General features: G+C 52.5%; 1 protein-coding gene across 3 annotated transcripts; it reads right to left on the bottom strand.

The window, feature by feature from the left end:
* Positions 1-89: 89 nt before the first annotated feature.
* Positions 90-19,306, bottom strand: LOC120903546 (E3 ubiquitin-protein ligase TRIP12). Of its 3 annotated transcripts, none has more exons than XM_040313048.1 (9): positions 18,912-19,306; positions 4,898-12,127; positions 4,480-4,819; positions 4,045-4,406; positions 3,654-3,950; positions 2,833-3,567; positions 2,555-2,743; positions 2,263-2,464; positions 90-2,183 (listed from the first exon to the last, which is right to left on the bottom strand). In XM_040313048.1, exons 2-9 carry the CDS (start codon positions 11,660-11,662, stop codon positions 1,720-1,722), a joined length of 9,354 nt encoding a protein of 3,117 aa, XP_040168982.1. In that variant the 5' UTR covers positions 11,663-12,127; positions 18,912-19,306; the 3' UTR covers positions 90-1,719. The 3 variants fall into 3 exon arrangements, with proteins under 3 accessions (XP_040168982.1, XP_040168973.1, XP_040168993.1); XM_040313039.1 differs by lacking the exon at positions 18,912-19,306 and adding an exon at positions 17,040-17,213; XM_040313059.1 differs by lacking the exon at positions 18,912-19,306 and adding an exon at positions 12,374-12,735.
* Positions 19,307-19,718: the final 412 nt, after the last annotated feature.

Below are 19,718 nucleotides of genomic sequence, written 5' to 3'. Positions count from 1 at the left end.
TCTTTTTTGTCAAAAGAATTATTCGAAAAGTATGTAAAAGAAGATGGTTCTTTCAATTCGTTCCTTCAAACACGTGTGTGCCAGCATGCTAATAGTGATTTTGACCACATGACCATCGAATTTTATTAGCTCTAGGTATATACGTATGTCGATACTTGGGTGAATATGCTTAAACACTACCAACGATACATGTGTTTTGTTGCCGAGTGCGGTGTCATCCACCGAATCTGTGTTTTCTGATAAGTTCGCACACCAATATGCGCATTCTGAGCTAGCAGTTCCTTCCTGCCCCCGCTGCACACGCCAATTCTTGGATAAAGGGGGTTGAGAATAACTACACCTTCAAGTGGCAGCGCACGCTCCTAAACATTGTTGGTTTGAAAAGGAAACAAAATTCACACAGAAATGTTCTCAAAGCCCGTACTTATATTGTGTATGAAATGTTATGAACAAAGACGTAATTCTTGCTTACCTAAAATTTAATTTGTTAAAACAACGTTACTTCGCACTTCGCACACGCTTCTCATTTCGATTGTGTTTCATCATCACATGAAAGAAGAAAGGGAACGATCGATCTCGATCTAAAATATACAACACACTGTCTGTTCGAATTTCACTAGTTACCAACCCCCGCGCTCTGCTAACTCTGCCTCAACAGATCATCGGTCTGTTTTCATTGCGGTGGGATTTCATACAACTGTGTGCCTCCCCGCCTCAACATTACTTGCGCGCTTAGCTTAAGCCAACTTAAAACAGCTCTCCAATGGAACTAAATTCAATCTGAACACGCTTGTGCAGATCCAGAATCCGCGGCTATGTGATTTCTTCATTCTCTCTCGCTCTCTCTCTCTCTCGTATGCAGCAAATATATAGGTTGGTTTACCTTAATCGCTCTATTGATAGTGTACTGTTAGTTGATTTATGCTTATCTCGCTTCTCTTGTGTATGTGTATTCCCCCAGTGTGTATCATTTCTTATAGCATTTGTCTTACTACTTGCTTATTTATCGTCTATGCATATATATATATTTATATGTATTTGGCTGCAAAAGGAAATCCTATCTCTCTCTCTCTCTTTCTCTCTCGACACGTTCTCAATCGAATTCCAAGAGCTGTGTGTTTGGGTGGTCGTAATGGTGAATACGCCAAATTGCAGCTTTTCGCATTGAAATATAAACAAAACCTTCGAACGCCTCTAACCAGACGCATTGAAACGATACCATGCCTCAGCCTATCTCCATCAATAGTGTCTGGTTGTGTTATTTTGCCTTTTATTCGATTCTACCAATAAGGATTATTCCATTATCATTTAAGATTTGTTGTGAGCTTTTTAAATGTATGTATACGGGGGTAGAGTAGAGAAAAGGGGGAGATTATTTACATCGGGCAGTAAGCCCCCGATCCGGTTTGCACGAACCCTTCTAATTGCCAAGACGACAACCGTATGGCAACCGTTTCTTCGTGCAAGCACAACGACCATCATATATTTAGCTACCACACGGAGGAATAGAGATTTAGATATTGTTTGCAATGGCCACCCACCCGCGGTGCTGCTTCGTATTGAACTTGATTTCTTATCATCAGCGCACAGGAGCATATGAAAACACCATGCACAATGTGCATGACGAATTACTTCTCTCGCAGCGAACCAACCAAAAGAGCTCCACAAAACGGAAACACGCGCACACTTCTTGCCACGATGATCTAGAGCACCATGGATTTACGACAGATGGAAACTCATGCTTCCCTCGCTGGCGGCCATCTTCAGCTTTTGACGCATCACATCGCGATTCGAATAGTCCGGCAGCTTCAGATAGTTGACGCACGTCATCACCGATGGCAGATACTCGTCCGGGTTCTGGTTGCCGTCCATCTTCTTGCGCACGATCGTGAGCGGTGGCGTGAGCGCCTTGAAGCCGCCGGTTGGCAGCCGCGGACTGCCGGTGACGAACTGCAGGAACAGCCGCTGCTCGTCCCGATTGTACGTAGCGAGAATGTCGTAGAAGAACTGAATCGCCGGCGAGTCCTGGTTGAAGCCGTGGTCCGTTCGGCAGCTTTCCGCCAGCATTCGGACGTCCCAGCGCTGCTGATTGGTTCCACCGATGCCGGATCCGCAGAACACGTTCTCCAGCTCCTCCGGGTAGAACATTTGCAGACGACTCATCGGGAAGACGGTATCAAATCCTGGAGGAGAAGACAAGATAAATGAGGTGAAACGTCGACACATACACATCAGACCCGCGTCTTTCGGGCAGATACGTACCTTCGCGTAGTGCTTCAAACTGACGAGATACTCCTTCGGCAAGGAACCAGTGCGTAACGAGCGAAATGTACTGATGCAGATTGTTGATCGTCACCGCCATATCACGTCCACCACGGCGCAGTTCGATGTTCGGGTGACCCGGTAGGACAAAGTCCAGCCCTAGGTCCGCAATGGGACATCCGTCCAAATCCAGTGCTTCGATCTGCAAATATACAATGAATAGTTCGTTTGTGTTAGTTACGCCGTCTGATGGAGAGAGCTGCGGGAGATCCTCCCGTGCGCGAAAATTCACCTTTTCAGTCTTTTCCATGGCATTGAGGGTCGGATCAGCCTGGATCTGGTCTCGCTGCTTCACGATCTCGTTCAGCCGGAGCAATGTGCCCTGCACTTCTGGCGCAATCTGACCCAAATCGGACAGCCCAAGTGAACTCTCTTCGCTCAGCATCCAGCGGTAAAACGGAATGGAGAAGGGCAAATCAAGCTACGGAAAAAGATAATAAAAAAAAAAATGAAATAACCCACCAAAACGTCCCATGAGAATGAAACAGAATGCGAAGCAGGAGCACCTACCATCCTACTGTCCATTACAGCTTTAGCCATAAATTTGCCCAAAAACTTGAACTTGTGCTTCAGGCGCGAAATCTGCGACGTCTTCGCCGTCTTGCTGAGTGGAATCGGGAACAGTCCCCGCGGTGCATTCACGTACGACACGGCACCGGCGCCGATGACGGCCGGGCTGCCCGTACCGTCCGTTGCGCCCACTCCGCCCGCCAGTGGCGTTATCATCAAGCCTTCCACGTCGGCGAACGACGACGGCGGCAGAGCCGGCGGTGGCGTCGAGTTGTTCTCCAGCTCCGCCTGCTGCGGATTCAGCTGCAGCAGATGGTCCGACTGCTCGATCAGCATGTTGAGCGAATTGTCGTTGCTGATGATGAAGCTGCTGTTGTCGTCGCTGACGCCGCTGACACTGTTGTTGGCGGCCTCGTCGCTGCCGCGGTTCGATCCGAGCGAGGAGCGGGTGTTGGTCGTCATGCTGACGAGCGCCATCGTCGTTGCCGTCGTGGTCGTGTCCAAGCTGGCGTCCTCGAGCGCCCCGCCGCCCATCGACGACTTGACGATGTTGTCCGCGATCGAGGTCGATTGTTGATTATTGTTTTTGTAGCTATCACTATCGTTCCATAAGCCTAAATCACAGCGTTGCAGTTCCGTCGAGACCAGTGCGTAGAACTCGAGCGTTGGCCCCAGCCCTGTGCCGACCTCGTTCTCATACTGAATTTCCAACAGTGCCTTCGAGTGGCCAAAGTCCTGTAGAGAGGAAAACACGGGGTACACGGTGAACAACACGCGTCTAAAGAAGGCGCGCTCGCTGGCTTTGCTGCCTTGCCACTTACCTGGATGATCGATTCTGCCTGCTTCAGTATGTCCTCTCGGGATATGGCCCGTTTTCGACGGTCGAGGCGCGGCGTTACGCGCTCGCTCGTGTCAGCCGAATTGAGATCAGGTGTCGTATCAAGCAGACGCTGCAGCGCTCTGTCTCGATCGAACGAAACGGCGTAAAACAGAAGATGGCGCGTTTCGAAGGGGAAAAGGAACGGACACGCTACTGCAATCTGCTGCAGCCATTGCGGCAAGTTGCCGGTCATGATCACTAGTGGATCCTGCAGCTGCCGACTAGCCTTGGCCGCAATCTACGCGATGAAGGAAGACAATTAAAATAGGAGGTTAGCGTGCCTCTTCCGTCGCTCGCCTTTGCGCATTCGTCGTCGTTTGCCCTACACCTACCTTTGAGTGAATAAACTCCGCTTGCGGAACAATGGGCAGATGCGGCACCGAGAAGTACAGCGTTGCCCAGTGCCGATTGAGCGCATTGATGATGCGCAGCATGCAGAGTGCGTCTAGCGACGCATCCTGGACGGTTACCACGTCCGGCAGCTTCGACGTAAGGAACGGTCCGAGCGGAGACACCACTGCCGGCACCTGTCCGTCGATCCAGAACTCGGGCTTTCTGCGCATCAGCTTGGATTGGGAGGAATTTTTGCTATTCTTTCGCGACGATCCCGACGCACCCTTGCTGGAACCGTTCGATTCTTCCTCCACGGGACGGTAGTAGATTGTGTGCTGTTGTACCCAAATGCTTGCACTTCCTGTAAATCGACATGACCGCATTAGATCACAACCGTTCTTTGGCAGTTGCGGCACAATGTTTAGTAAACTTACCAATCGGTGTTTCCGTATCCGTGTCCGTCTCGGACTGATCATTCACCAGCGGCGAGTACTGCCGAATCGCCTGGTACACCGTCATATTGTACGGCAGCACATGCTCGCCGATCAAAAACTGTAGCTTGTGTTTGAGTCCACCCATCGATATCATGGCCGCCGCATCGATGTTATCAATGTCTTCCTCCGAGTCCTCCTCCGAGTCCACGCGGATGCCGCCGTACCCGCGCACGACTAAATATCTCTCGATGGCCTGCACCAACGCGAGCGGATCGATTTTCACAGTACCGCCTTTCCATTGGCGCAAATTTGTACATTCTGGATGGCGTTGAAGATTGCACTGCAAGAAAAAAGGGCAAAAAGCACGACGTCAATCAACCATTTCCTCTTATATTCTCCCCTCCCCGCGCTTCCTTACCTTCAGTTGATGTGTGTTGAAGAATTTAAGAGCACTTGTGTTGGATCGTCCTCCGACGCCGGCCGGGAAATCGTGCACCTTCACCGGGAACTGTTCCAGCTGCGTGACGCAACCGTTCAGCTTCGCCACCAGAGCGCTAAACGCGGCCCCGTCCATGCCGGCGGGAGTGCCGGCGCCCACGTGCGAGTAGCTGGCATCGAGCGGCAGTCCGGCGAACACGTGCAAAAACATGCGCAAGCGGGTCGCCCGTTCGACCAGCGGGTTCTCATCGTTCGCCATGTAGTTCAGCATCGCCCGGATCAGCCCCGAATGGTTCACCTCGAACGGCGATATGTCGCTCTCCATCAGGATGTCGCGCAGCTCCTGCAGCGCACTCAGGCATTCCTCCCCGCGGCCGTCCAGCTTGCGGATTGCCTCCGTCAGCCGGATCAGGATGGTGCAGGCCGGGTGTTGCTGAAGCACACCGCCGCCCAAACCGCCGGCAGCACCGTCGGCCGACCCGCTAGCCGTGTCCGCGGAGTATCGGCCTACGAACTGGATCGCCTGGTCGCGGATCCACTGGCGGGCCTTCTCGCGATTACCGGCCGCGATCAGGTTCGAGTTCGAGTGGCTCTTGTTCAACGAGCTTCCGCCGCTGCCGTCCTTGCCATAGCCCGAGCCGGACGACGCAGCATTGTGCGACGTGGACGCTGTCGAGGACGAGGACGATTGCCGGCCCCAGCGGGCGGGATTCAGAGACGCAAGGAACGAGGTCGTCTTGGAAGTGCCCGTAAACCGCGACCGGGACGAACCCGATCCGGACGCGGGTGTGTGTCGTCCGGAGGACGATGAGCTTGCTCCCATCGTGGTCGCCTTGTTGATGAACTCCTGCATCACGGAGGACACTCCACCGGACGAAGAACCACTCGCACCGGCCGCACCGGCGGCTCCAGCACCGGCAGACGAGGACGACCCAGCCGCCCCACCGGACGACGCGTGCGCATCATCGTGACGGGATTTGGATTTGGAGCTGCCCTGCGATTTCCGTTTCGGTGGTACCTTGCGCTTCAGAATGTCGGACATCTTGAGCTGGCCCGGATTGCTGCTACCACTGCTGCCGCTCTCGTGCGCCCCGTGATGGGCCGTGCCACTCGCCGTGGTGCCACTGTTCGAAGTAGCCACCATGCCGCCGCCCTGCGCTACACCGTGCATTGCCGCATTGCTGTTGCCAACGACCGCGGGGGGCGGTACGTTGGGCGTTCCTACCAGGGTGGTGCCCGATAGCAGTGCCACATTCGTTTGCTGGTCCGTCACGGCAACGTTGTAGCCGCCGAAGGCGTCGGAAAAGTGATGCGGCGGCTGGTAGATATGGGTCACCGTCGCTCCCGTCGGTTGCTGCGCATGGTGGCCCTGATGGTGCGGCAGGGCATGCGGCTGCGGATGGGCGTGCGGATGCGCCTGATGATGGTTCATCGGGTTCATGGCGGCGGCGGCAGCCGAATTGTAGATGGCATTCAGCAGAATGTTTCCATTGCTCGTCGTGGTGACCGTGGCCGTTACGATCGAAGTGCCCGGAGCGGCCTGCACCATCGGCTGCACGCTGGTCCCACTGTTGCTGGGGTCTAGGTGGTGATGCAAGTTGGCCACCGGCATATGCTGCCCGGCGGTCGACACATGCCCACCCACCGAGTGCGGGATCAGATTCATCAGATGATGGTGATGGACCGGCGCCGCTTGCTGTTGTCGCATCAAGGACGACTTGTTGAGGTTTATCGCAGTGCCAGCGGCGGCGACGGCATTTGATGTCGTGTAGCTGTTACCGCCACTACTCATCGCCATTGTGCCCGCGGACGACGAAGGCTGCTGCTGCTGCTGATGCTGCTGCTGTTGATGGTGATGGTGGGAAAGGTGTTGATGGTGCTGATGCGTTCCCATCTTACTGCTCGCCATCATCATCGCCGACGACAGGTTCTTCACGTGCGATCCGCCGGCGTTGCCACCGATCGCTATTGCCACCTGGCCACCCCCTGCTGCCTTCGAGCTCGAGGCAATGGCACTGCTGTCGAAATCGAACGTTTGTCCGCTGCCGCTCGGATGCAGCGTGGCCGAGGCGGGCGCACTCTGCGTTCCGCCGGTCGATTTGGGCGACGGTGCCGCACAGATCGGTATCGATGGATCCGTCAGCTGCTTGAACTGATGCATGACGCCCTCGCGCCGGAAGTGCATGCCGAACACCTCGGGCAGCTTGTGCATTAGAATGTCCGCCATCTGCACCGCCCCGACGACGATGCGCATGTCGTTCGACGCCATCATGCCGGCGATGTGCGATGAAACGAGCTGGTTTTTCAGCACGTCCCGCAGCAAATCGCCGTTCGCGAAGTACACCATCCTGAGCAGCGCTCGCAAACACTTGTACCGCACCGACGGGCCGGCCGAGGAGCTGTACACTTCGTACAGCACGGAGAACAGGTTGCGAATGAACTGGGCTGCCAGTCCGCGCTCCTCCTTCAGGCAAGCGATTCTTGCGTCACGCTGCGCATTCGGCGGTCGTGTGGCAAGATTCAGCGAACCGGTGCCGACGGTCGAGGTGGTCGCTTCCGCACTGCTTCCTCCTGCAGCCGGACTGTCGACGTTACCTCCGGCGGGTGGGCTCACGATGACGGCCGCTTCTGCTGCCGCGGCAGCCGCTGCTCCCTGCTGGGCGAGCAGCTGGTGGTTTATCTTACGCTGTACCGAGCGCGTCGTGCCGGTGTCCTCGTTGATTTGCTGCATCGAGTGGAAATCGATCGTGTAGGTGCGCCCCAGCGTGCTGAGGCTGATCTCATCGTCCGAGTTCAGGTGGGCCGCCTCAATCATGCGCGAGTCGATGGACGAATACGGGCGCCAGACGCCGCGATCGTCGCGCCACTGCCACTGCACCGCATCCTGAACCGTCGGCTGCGGTCGCTCAAGCAGCGCATCCACGGCGAATATGCCATCCGTCGGCAGGCGTGGCATCAGCTCCCCGATCAGGCAGGTGATCTCGTACAGCTCGGACGGGCTGCGCGGTACCAGCTCAACGTCGGTCGTCACCGGCTCCGCCGAACCGGTCAGCAAGTACAGCAGCGTCGAGGCGATATCGTTCTTCAGCAGCGTGATGGCCAAATCCGGACAGTTGGCACACATGACGCTCAGCATGCGCACCACGTTCGTGAAGGTGCCACTGTTCAGCACAGAGGGCGTCACGATCAGCAGCTGCTGACAGTTCTTCAGCAGCTCCATGCTGGCGATCTCCTGCAGCACCGCTTGATCGTGCTGGAAGCTGTCCACCAGCCGGTAAAACGCCGTACAAATGCTTTCCACGCTCTTCTTGTCCTGCTGGGCCAGCAGCCGCGCGAGCAGCGCCAGCGATTCCTTCACAAAGTGAAACTCTTCCGCGTGCAGATTCAGGCAGCAGTTGGCGGTGATGGCCAGAGCCGCGCGCTGCGCGTTGATCGAGAAAAAGTCCAAAAAGGTGAGACACGACGAGACGCCGTTCGCCTGCAGGATGTTTTTGTTGTGCCGGCGGGACAGGATTTCCAGTGCGGTTAGGCTCTGCTCCGCCACGTCCATGCACTGGATGACCTGCAGCTTTTCGAGAAAGGCGGGAATCGCGTCGACCACCGTGCCGGACGAGCGGGGCAGCGCCTCGAGCATGTACGCCAGCGCGCGGCACGCGTTGTTCATGATGTCGAAGTTGTGCTCCATGCGCAGCAGCGTGATCAGCGCCGGCACGACCTGCTTGGTGGGGAACCCGGCCAGCGTGTCCTCGTTGCCCATCACCAGCATTTGGCACATCTCGATGGCGGCCTGCAGCTGCTGGCTCTCGTCCGGGCACTGCAGGCCCTGCAGCAGCTGCTGCGCCTTCGACGAGCTGCTGTTCGTTCCCATCGTGCGGTGCAGCAGATGGTGCATCCGCGGCCCGAGCGCTCCGAACAGGTGGGGCGGCAGGCCGCGCGCCTCCAGCAGTGCCTGCAGTCTGCCCACCTCGCTGTCGTCGCTTTCGGAGTCGGGGTGCGGTGGCACACCGGAGCTACCGCCGGCCGCACCCGACCCGGACGAGGTCGATGCGGTAGTGCCGGCCGCGGTCGTTCCACCCGAATGCAGCATGTTCACGTCCACCATACCCGACGACGAAGAGCCGGACGGGTGCGATGGCACTCCGGACGAGGAGCCCGACGAGGATCCTCCTCCCCCCAGAGCGGCCTTCGTTAGCTTGATCAACGGATGGGTCGATTGCTGCTGCTGCTGCTGGTGGTGTGAGCCTGCTCCATCGTTACCGCTGCTGTTGTTGTTGTTATTGTTGTTGTTACGAAAACCATCGTTGGCCATCGCATTCGAGGTAGAGGGGCCGCCACCACCACCACCCCCACTTCCGCTACCACCCGCGGCACCCGTGCCGTCAAAGCTGGTCGCCAAAAGGATCGCACCCTTGGACGACGATGACGAGCTGCCCCCCTTGGACGAGGAGGAAGTGCCGGCGATCACCGTCGTGCCCGCGCTACTCAGATGGGCGGCACCACCGGTTGCTGCGACGCCGCCGCCACCACCACCACCGCGGTGATGATGATGATGGCTACCGGACCGCGATGATGATGACGCGGAGTGCGATTGTGGCTGGTGGTAGGGATTGTTGGTTGGATTGGAGCTAACGCAAGACCCCGTGGTTGCGGATGAGTGGGAACTCTTGCCCCGAGAACTGCGTCTTAGTAAACCTCCAACACCTCCACCGCTACGCCCGTGCTGCTGCTGCTGCTGCTGTTGCTGCGGCTGTTGTATCGCCGTGCCACCGCTCGGCGCCGCTACTTCGTACTGCTGCTGCTGCTGCGTCAGGTGCAGACCACTTGGCTCGCCCACGGCAAACTGTTGTTGCTGATGGAGCAGTTGGGGTGGATGGGCCGCCGTCGGCAGATGCTGCTGCTGCTGCTGCTGGTAGTGATGAAAGTGTTGCTGTTGCTGGGCAGAATAATGGGGTATCTGCTGGGAATGTAGCGTGTAGTGTTGCTGCGCCAACTGCTGCTGACCTTGATGATGATGATGCACTACCAAATGCTGCTGCTGCTGCTGCTGCTGCTGTTGATGGTGGTAGTGCTGCAGACCGACCGTGTTCAGGTGGTGATTGTGGTGGTGCTGCTGCTGCTGCTGCTCTCTACTGCCGCTACTACGTGCCGCTAGTCTTGCACCCAGATTTGGGTGCTGCTGCTGATGGGGCTGGTGGTGGTGGGTATGTTGATTATTGTGATCCCCCCCCACTTTCTGGCGCTTTTTGGGCACTTGCGCACCACCGGAACAAGCAGAAGCAGAATACGACGACGCGGTCGGGGCGGTAGGGGCTGCGCTCGAGGATACCTGCGCGCCGGTCACAAGTCCTTGCTCGTTAACGGTTGCAGTGAGCGTTATGTGCTGCTGCTGCTGCTGCTGATGTTGGTGGTGTGAGCGCAAGTTACGAATGGTGACTACCTCTACCGCCGATTGCTCTACTGCAGCAGAGTTGGAGGATGATGGACGCGTAGCGGTGGCTGAGGTTGTTTCCTGCTGCCACTTGCGGTCACCTTTGGAGCGTCGCTGGCCCGCTTTGATTGTTGTCGCCTTCGACGCCGGTTTGGTGTCTTCCGCGAGTAAACCCTTCCGGTCGGCTATCTTACGCAAAAGCTTCGCTGACGACGAGCTTCCGCCGGATTTTCTGTGCTTGGTTTTGCTGATTGCACGCGACGAAGAGGCTAGCGATGGCGTACTGCAAGCGCTGCTCTCTTCTCCGTTTGCCCGATGATTGCTTGCGCCAATGACGGATCCACGCTTCGCTTTGGAGTGCTGCTGCGTTTCTACTGCGGCGGCGGACGACACAGGCGTTGCGCTGTTGTGATCGGTCGCTGTCGACGCCGACGAGCTGCTACGATCTACGGCTGCTGAATTACGCTCGGATGATGCTGTGGAATTGCTGCCAGTAGCTGCCTTTGTACTCTCATGAGGGTTGGGCCCGGAGCCTCCTCCCTTCGCAGCCGACGACGACTGTGCTGCTGTTTTGGTGGACGATTTGTTGCGATTGTTTCGAACGTCGACAAGCTTCGGAGGTGGTGTCACGGCTGCTTGAAGTTGCAAATGATGCTGCTGCTGTTGGTGCTGTAGTTGCTGCTGGTGTTTGAGATCAAACCCGTGCTCGGCTGTACTACTGACACCGACCGCAGTGCCGCTGCCGCTGGAACCGGTGAACACGAGCTCTTTGGAGGTGGTGCGAGACCGCGTACGGTAGGCAACCGGGGCAGCGGTGGCCGCTGCTGCCTTACTATTCAACGACTGCCGTTTCGCGACTGGATGATGTTCGGCCGATGGGCTACCCTGCGCTACCTCCGCACTACTACTGCTCCCGGTCAGTGGTAAGCTGTGCTTCCGCTTTGCACTGCGCGACAAACTGGGCTTGCTGTTGTCGGCCGAATCCGAGCGTTCCTGCTTTGCGGCAGGTTCTGTCTGCTGATGGGCACCAGCCCCGCCGGGCAACTCCCGGGCAGAGGATAAGCTACTTCGGTTTGCGTCCCCCTTGGAGGATTTGCCCGCTCTGGACCGACGGTTTTCGCTGTGGTGTGCTGCTTGGCCGCTACCGCTACTGCTGACAGTGACGTCCTTGCGCTGATGAGGGTGCTGCTGCTGCTGCTGTGGCTGTTCCTTGGACTGCTGCTGTTGCTTCGCTTGTGGCTGCTGGTGCTGCTGCTGTAGATGATGATGCCCCTCCGTCACTGCAGAGAGCACTTGCTTACCAACGGATTCGGCCATAGACGACGCTTACAAGGCTCCCTGTGTCCATTAAACATACCCGGCTGCGTGGTGCGATTGTTGTAAGCGCGTTAGCTGCGGGGCAAATCACTTCTGCTCGACGACAAAACTCGTTCGCTTCTCCTTAACACGCACACACAACCTACACAATCCAACCACACGCTAAGCGACCGGGTCCGCAGACGTACACGGTGGTGCACGGTTCTCTGGCTCTGATCGATTTTTAGTCCATAAGCTAACACTCCCTCTATTAATCCGCACCACACCTTCCGGAGCTCACTTCAGCGCAACAAAAAACACCTCCCGATCCGAGTGTGCGTGTGTGTCCGAGCGGTTGCACTTGTTCACTGAGCCACTGGGAGAGCAATCTAACCGTGTTCCGAATGGGCTACAGCTCTTGCTCTACGATTTGCCCGGCACAAAGCGCTGTCTTTCACCAGGCAACTGTTCCAGGGGAAATTAGATCTGAAATAAAAACAATTCACGTACTCGATTAGGGTCCAGGCTCGTACTCGCTAATGGTCCGACAGACGGGACACTATGATGATGGCAGCTAATTGAAAACAACATTAGGCAATGTTTCCCTTTCGGATAACAAACATGGCGCACAGCATAGCTGTGAGCGCGACCCACGCAAAAGCGTCCCGAAGCTAAAAGCTTCCTTTTTTACTGAACAGGACTCACAACACCTCCACTGGTATATGGCCATACCTTCCGGGGTGACACTTTCCACAATCCCAAGAACACGGACGGAGAGTTAGAGATAGAGAGAGAGAGCAATGAACTAAGATTTTGACCGTGGAATGAGCGAAAATATCTGCTGAAAAACGCCTGTCGAACGCCTTCTAATGACAATATTCACCACCGTGCGTCGGGCGAGATTGTAATACGATTTTCGATTCCCTTCGCACTATTCGTATCTCTTTCTTTCTCTCTCTCTCTCGTGTTATGATGCAGATAGCCGCGCTCGCAGTGCGTCTTCAACCTCCTAATACAAAGCCTACTACTACCACACAACCGTCGATGGTGCGTCTGGCTGTTTTCCTGTCGCGACTTGTGTTGCTCCGTCTGTACCCGGTCTGCTCTGTCGTTCACGCACTCTGCCACTGCTGCTGTTGCTGCTGCTGCTGCTATACCGTGTAAAAGAGTGCGAAAGGAAGCAGAACAGAGAAAAAGAGGAAACGCACTGAGAGAACGCACAGCTCGAAACGCGAACGAACCGAGCTCGCTGTCGAGTGGGTATTCAGAGTCGTGGTTTGATGGGTTCCGTCCCATGCCTGCTGTTCGCTCCGGCAACAAAGCACCCTATTTTGTCATGCTAAAGGGTAGAGCAGCAGCAGCAGAGGGAGAACGATATATGCCGAATGTAAATAAAGGTTATTGTCCATTTCAATAACGCATCAAAAGCAACAGGAATGGAATATATAAAAAACACACATTCACACACACACCCCAGAGCCACGACGATGTTGTTGCGATTGTGTGTCGTTGTCGCCGACAGCATAGCATAGCCTCCCTCGCACATGGCTGGCACCCACGGCTCATCGTTCAAACATCTGAACAGCGAGCTTCGAAAGAGACGGCGAGAGACATAGAGAGAGAGAGAGAGCGACAGAACAGGGTCAGAAGAAGTCGAACCCTCTAAAAAACCATACACGGACGGATGGACAAACCAACCGAAACAGACACACACATACACACACACATCACAGGTTACTACACCTCACCACAAGAAGGCCCAGCAACATAAAAAAGCACCTTCACTTAGAATGAATTTGTGCGAGTCAACGGCAGCGCACGGAAACGGCACCAAGCGAACCCGAGCGAAGGAAACACATTAATTCATTGGTCGAGAGTTCAGTCAAGTTCGGTTCAGAATCGGTTGCTGTTTGCCTGTTGCCAGCAGCATGCTCTCTCTCTCTCTCTCTCTCTTGCTCGAGCGAGACTACACTCTATGTTTGCAGCCACACGACGACGCATGAGGCATAAGGTGAGCCTCCCCGGCGGCCAGACAAAAGACTGAAGAAAGGAAAATCACGAAAACGAAACCTTAATCATCATCTCCTTGCGCCCGCGGTTCGAGAAACGCACGCTGCTGCTGCTCTGGGTGGAAAACCGGAATCACGGCCTATGTGCGTCTCGGGGCAAACAGGCACAGGCAGAAAGCGAACCGTATTTATGTTTGTTGACCCGTCCGTCGTGTGAGTGTACTGACTGGCTGGCTGACTGGGCCCCGCCAACGTGCTCTACGCTCCAAAACAACTCTCCGCGTGTGGGGGGGTGTGTGCTATGTTCAAATAGTACTACACCACCAGATACACAGAAAGAGGACGATGGAGGCGGGACGGCTTTGGGATAGTTTGTGCCAATCGACGCCCGCCTCAAACTCGTTGGATTCGGGTTTTAATAGTAATTGAAGCCAATTTCTGGAATCCATGTTTTGAAGTCACTTAAATCCCTTACTAATTCTATACAAACATGCGATGTGTAACTGTATACAACCAACCTAATTTACTCCCTACTCCAACCAACCACTCACTACTCCATGGCACACCATGACAACCATGGGACACACGAACAACACGAGTCAGCGCTCTTAATGCTACAAAATTTATGTTTCCAAACATAAGCTACCGCTTGTCTCGCTCTTTCGCACCTGAAACGGCTGTAAAGCCGATCCCTTCAATTCTGCATTTTTTTTCTTTTTACTTCTGTTATAGAATGACCCATCATCACCAACACACTTGTGCAAACCCGACCGAACCTGCCACAGGAAAAGCTTTGGCTCAGCAGCAACTTGGTTGCTTTGGCAATCCGGGATTTATCAAGGGGTACCACCGGCAGCAGCAGCAGCACCACCACCACCATGCGATGCAGCGATTTATCTTCCTTCTCATCCTTGCACCAGAGGACCAAACGATGACACGCGCATCCTGCACCGCATACTTCGTGTTGGTTGTCCCCGTTGCTGTTGTTTACCTTTTTCACATGATGCGCTTTTGCTCCATGTCGCGCGTTCGTAATTACTAGAAAGGTCCTTCGGTCTGTGTCGCCTCACGAACGGAATCTACACATCGGTTCAAAATCGATCCTTCTTGGTCTGTTCAAACCCGTCTGTGGCAATGATGGTGATGATGATGATGATGCATGGGAAAAAGTCTCGTCATTTGAGTGCTTTTTTCCTGTCTCGCACTGGAAACACAGATATGAGGGGCACGTATTCAAATAGCCATTACCGAGTCACTGATTATTGCTTTCCACAATCGAAAGTCACAGAAATAATCACCATAGCAACATCTAGGACGATAAGATTACAGAAGCCACACACACACACTACCCGGGCCCGACCGCTTTTTCAAACCCGAATTCATGCCAACGCGAACAACGATAACGTGGTTAACCAAATACCCCAAAAAAAAAGGTTCTACCCACGACGTACGACGACGGGCACTGCGCACTGGGAGACATGTTTCAACCCGCATAAAATGATGGGCTAATTGGTAAAGGGAAAGAAATAAAACATAAATGCGTATATGCGCGCGTACACCACACATATGCTGCTGCTGCTCTCGGTCCATCCAAGCAGGAGTTAGCTCTTGTTTCCGGGCCTACTTTTCCACCGAAAAAGGTTACTGACCTTTCCATGCTAGCCATACGCGGCGTAATGTGCACGGCCACGGTAGTGTCGCAGCATATCCCGGTCCGTGTGTAATGATGATTCCCTCGGCAGGAAAGCAAATCCTGCGTCAGCGTGTTTATCCCTCTCGCGTGTGAGTGTGTACAGCCCCTGCACCACGATATAGTAGTATAGCCAGCCAGAAGGCGAAAAGGCGAAGGGGTCGCGTTTATAAAATCACACACACTCTGATTATTGCACATTGGTGGCATCGGCAATCCACCAGCACCACCATCGCCGCACTTGGCTGTTCTGCGTTGCTCGGTATAATACGCCGCGGCTGACAGCACCGTCCTCTCATATCGTCGTAATAGAAGCATGACAATGAAAGCATGTTCTGCATGGCATGCTGTCTACCAGCTGCATGAGATTTACACAAGCGCATTCAAAGCAATCCGGGGATAAGCACAATTGATACACTCTTTGAACTCGTTCTTCCCTCGGTTTGGCTGGACTGGCAGCCAACCGGAAGGGCGAAGAAAAACTCCATACATCTTTATCTACGGAAAGTGTCGATAGCACAGGAAGCACACCATCTACCTCCTTTCGACGTGGAATTGATTCCATCTGCGTCACAGCAACTGGTTTGCAATCGCAGATCGAAAAAGGAATGAAACGCTTGCAAAAGAATGAATCGAACAACAACTTCATCCAAACGAGAAGCCCCCAACATGTTCGCACATGTTTGCCCCCCAATGTTGCTCACAAAAGCTCACAGCATTTCCCTGTAAATCATCATAAAACTGCCCCTCTGAAGTCCAATCGATACAGATCGGTGCAACCAGAAGTTCGATTTTTCTAATCGTGTGTGTGTGTGTGAAAATAGCCACCAGGAAAAGCACACCCAGAGCAAACTTTTATCGAACACTACACACTACAACACGTCATGGGGTGCACAAATACGCCATACCACACACGCACGCACACGCACGAAACTAACGTTGCCAACATCATTGTGCTGCCTCTGCTAAATACAACACCAATCAGGATGATTTGGTTCTAATATTTATATTTAAAAGCAGCAGTCGCATCATCTTTTAATACGTACGTACACACCCGACCGACAAGAAACGAAGACGACGATGACGACGACGATGATGATGACGGTCGGACAGAGCAATCTAGCTGAGCGACTCACAGCAAAAAATCAAATTGCGAGGTGAATTCTCTACAGCGCTTGGCATTTGGTTAATTTCGTACTGTTTCTCTGATCATAAATTCATGAAACGAAAATGCTAGCGCAAGTGTTTCCACAGCAGCAGCACAGCTTTCCGTACTGGCTGACAGAAGGCGGAGCAGCGCTAGCGCTGCTGACAGTGCTGATATAGAAATTTTCAACAAAATGGCCTGCTACCTCTATCTATAGCCTCTTGGCTCGGGCGAGTTGTTCGAGCCGATTTGCTGGCGAACGTAACCTCCAATTGTCGGCACACATTCCACGCACAAAACTCGTCTTAATCGCCCATCCCGGGGGGGAAATTGTGAATAAACCAGCCCAGCTTCTGGATCTTAATTTCTACGCTCCATTCTGAACGCTCCACACGACGACGACGACGATGACTTTGTCGACCAGCCATCTTTACACGGACGGCACACACGACACGGGCACACCACATTTCGTGCAATTCCGCACCTTTCATTATGTAATTAGAACCGTTCCGGGGGTCGGAACCGACCCCGACACGGTGCCAACCTACTTACCATCATTTCGACGACACTTTGAACCACAATTTCACCGAAAGTACGACTATTTTCTGGTGATTTTCAGATGTTGAACAAAGGAAATGTCGCAACGATATGATCCCCTGGAAGAAAAACCACCTCTGTGCCTTTCCTTCTCTTTCGTGCTACTGACGTTAACGTTCGATTTCAAAACACACGCACACGGCACCAAGCGCAGCACCCGTGCTTCGACGTGTGAGCGTGTGTTGGTGTGGGCAGTTGTAATTGTCAAACTGCTTGCCAGCCCAGCCTTCCCAAGTAACGTGTTTGCGCGACGTTCGTTTTGGGTCACGTTTGGGACAAGATGGTGCATGTTTCAACATCTCTTTTTATTGTAAATCATGAAATATTCTACAAAGATTATGTAGGACTATCCGTATATCTATATTTAAAAATTAAATTATTATTTAAGACTATTTGTAATTATGTCAAGCTTACTTCAGTCAGTAAAAGTCAGTTTAGAAATTTAATTAAGATATTGTCAATAAACCGTACATATAAGTAACGTGAAAATACAACTACCTGGTAGATTACTTGCACCAAAAGCGCACAGGCCAAAAGATAGAACCCTGTTTTAGTCCCCTCTCAAGTGTCACTAATCCACTATGCGGCCACTAAACGGGTCCTAAACGGCATAAGCACTAAAAGGAATCTTAAAAGACTGCGTTTAGCAGACGCTAAAGGACTAATGCATTCTAAAAAAGCAACAAAAAACGGTGGCCCCATCTGTTAGTTGGATAGCTTTCACGCTTTGAGAGCTTTTTTATGGAGCTTTTTTCCATGGATATTTGATTTTCCAATTGTTTAAATTGTATCAATGACGATTGGTATATACCACTTTGAAAGACTGAGTAATAAAGTTTTGAATTTAAAGTAGAATAGCGAGTTTGCCGTGTAGGAATAACTTTTGCTTTGCTTTCAGATGCAGTATCACCAAACTATTTTTCATTCAAAACACCTGAGTGATACGATACCCCAGATTCTTCATTTGATAATTGATGCATCTATAGTACATCGGACAATGATCGTGGTTATTAATTATTTTGTTTAATACATGCAATAATGAACACAGAATTCAGGATCGATAGTACCGCACATCAATAAATAAAGTTATTTTGATGATACACTTTCATAAGGGTTATATGTAAAGTTACAAACAGAACGTCAAACGAAGCGAAAACTTTGGCGTAAACTTACAACCCTTTAATCTTTTAATGGGAAATTTACGCCCTCCCTTACAAATCAGGCGTAAACTTTTTGAGTTTATACGGACGTCAAGCGATGCGTAAACTTTTACGTAAACTGGATTTCAGCTATACAACCCTATAATCTTTTGAGAGGAAGTTTACGCTCTCCCATACAAATGAAGCGTAAACATTTAGAGTTTACGCCTCGTGTGACGTTCGTTTTACGCTTGGGGTGATTTTGATATAAGGCAGACTGAACAAAAACTGTAGGTTTCTTTTTCGTTATTTGATCGTCGTGTCCCAATTCCAAAAATGTTACTTGGGGAACCAATCCGGCAGACCTTCTGTTGATTACCTTGAAAGATTGAGTTAATTCTTTACTCTTTTTTTTCTTTGCATCGTTCAATGAATTGAAAAATTATGCTTAAATGTAGCTATGATGGATATGATCACTTGGAGCATTCCATGACGGCCATATTTCCAATTTAAAGCTCCATTTGCAACACAATAATGCGCACATCTCCCTATTGCCTCTCCCTGTGGGTACTACGCATGACATCTTGAACTGTACCAAGATAGGGAAGAATTATCAAAAACTCGCTATGGCGATGGTGTTTCTTTTTAAATCCATGTTTCACCCTAATCTGCAACTCACGGCACTTACATTGATGAGACAGCAGCTCGTCGTTTTCCATATTGTCATTTCCAGATTTAACTCCGTGGGGTCCATTTTTGGAAGGGCTAACACCACACACGCACACACACACGCACACACACTGCACTTGGAAAATCAATAATCACTGGATAGCAACACTACGCGTTGGCTGCGATAAAATCTTTCCACTTTTCCACACCACCGAACTGACGATGATTGCCACACATTATCGCGGATGCTCGCCCCAAAAAACAGAACGGCTAGATCACTCTGCCCAAATGTCTATTTCACCTTGAAAGCACTGGCTGTAGAGTTCTTTCCGTCCAATTGGGAGCATTCGCTTCTCGCGCACACCACAGTTTCACTTTGTGCATCCACCACTGACAATGCAAAGTGGTGCTAGAGCTAGATTTGTTTTCAGTTTTTCGCTTCCACGCATACACAGCCACATACTCGCACACACACATACACCCACGAACGCAAACTTCCGTACATGCGTGTGTGAAACAAAGAGAGCGTACTGGGAGGTGGCAGCACGTGTCGGGCTCGTTTAGAAAAATCAATCACAATCTGACAGAACCTTCACGAGCACTATGCACGTGTGTGCACATTGTCTCATGCTATGCGTCTAAATAAAATTAATATTTAGGGACTAATAAACATCAAATGCCTTTCACCTCGAAAGCCTCCTTTTTCCATTAATAAAGTTTTTATTCCAAGCACAGCTTTACCTAGAACTGTCAAAATAAGGCTCAGTATGGCCGATGGCGTAACGGTACGCAAAGCGTAACTGCGCCTACTCGGAACTAACGCACC

The sequence above is a fragment of the Anopheles arabiensis genome, chromosome 2 (assembly GCF_016920715.1).
Source record: "Anopheles arabiensis isolate DONGOLA chromosome 2, AaraD3, whole genome shotgun sequence".
Taxonomy (NCBI): Eukaryota; Metazoa; Arthropoda; class Insecta; order Diptera; family Culicidae; genus Anopheles; species Anopheles arabiensis.
The sequence above is the reverse complement of the archived record's forward strand: the minus strand, read 5'-3'. Positions and strand labels throughout refer to the sequence as shown.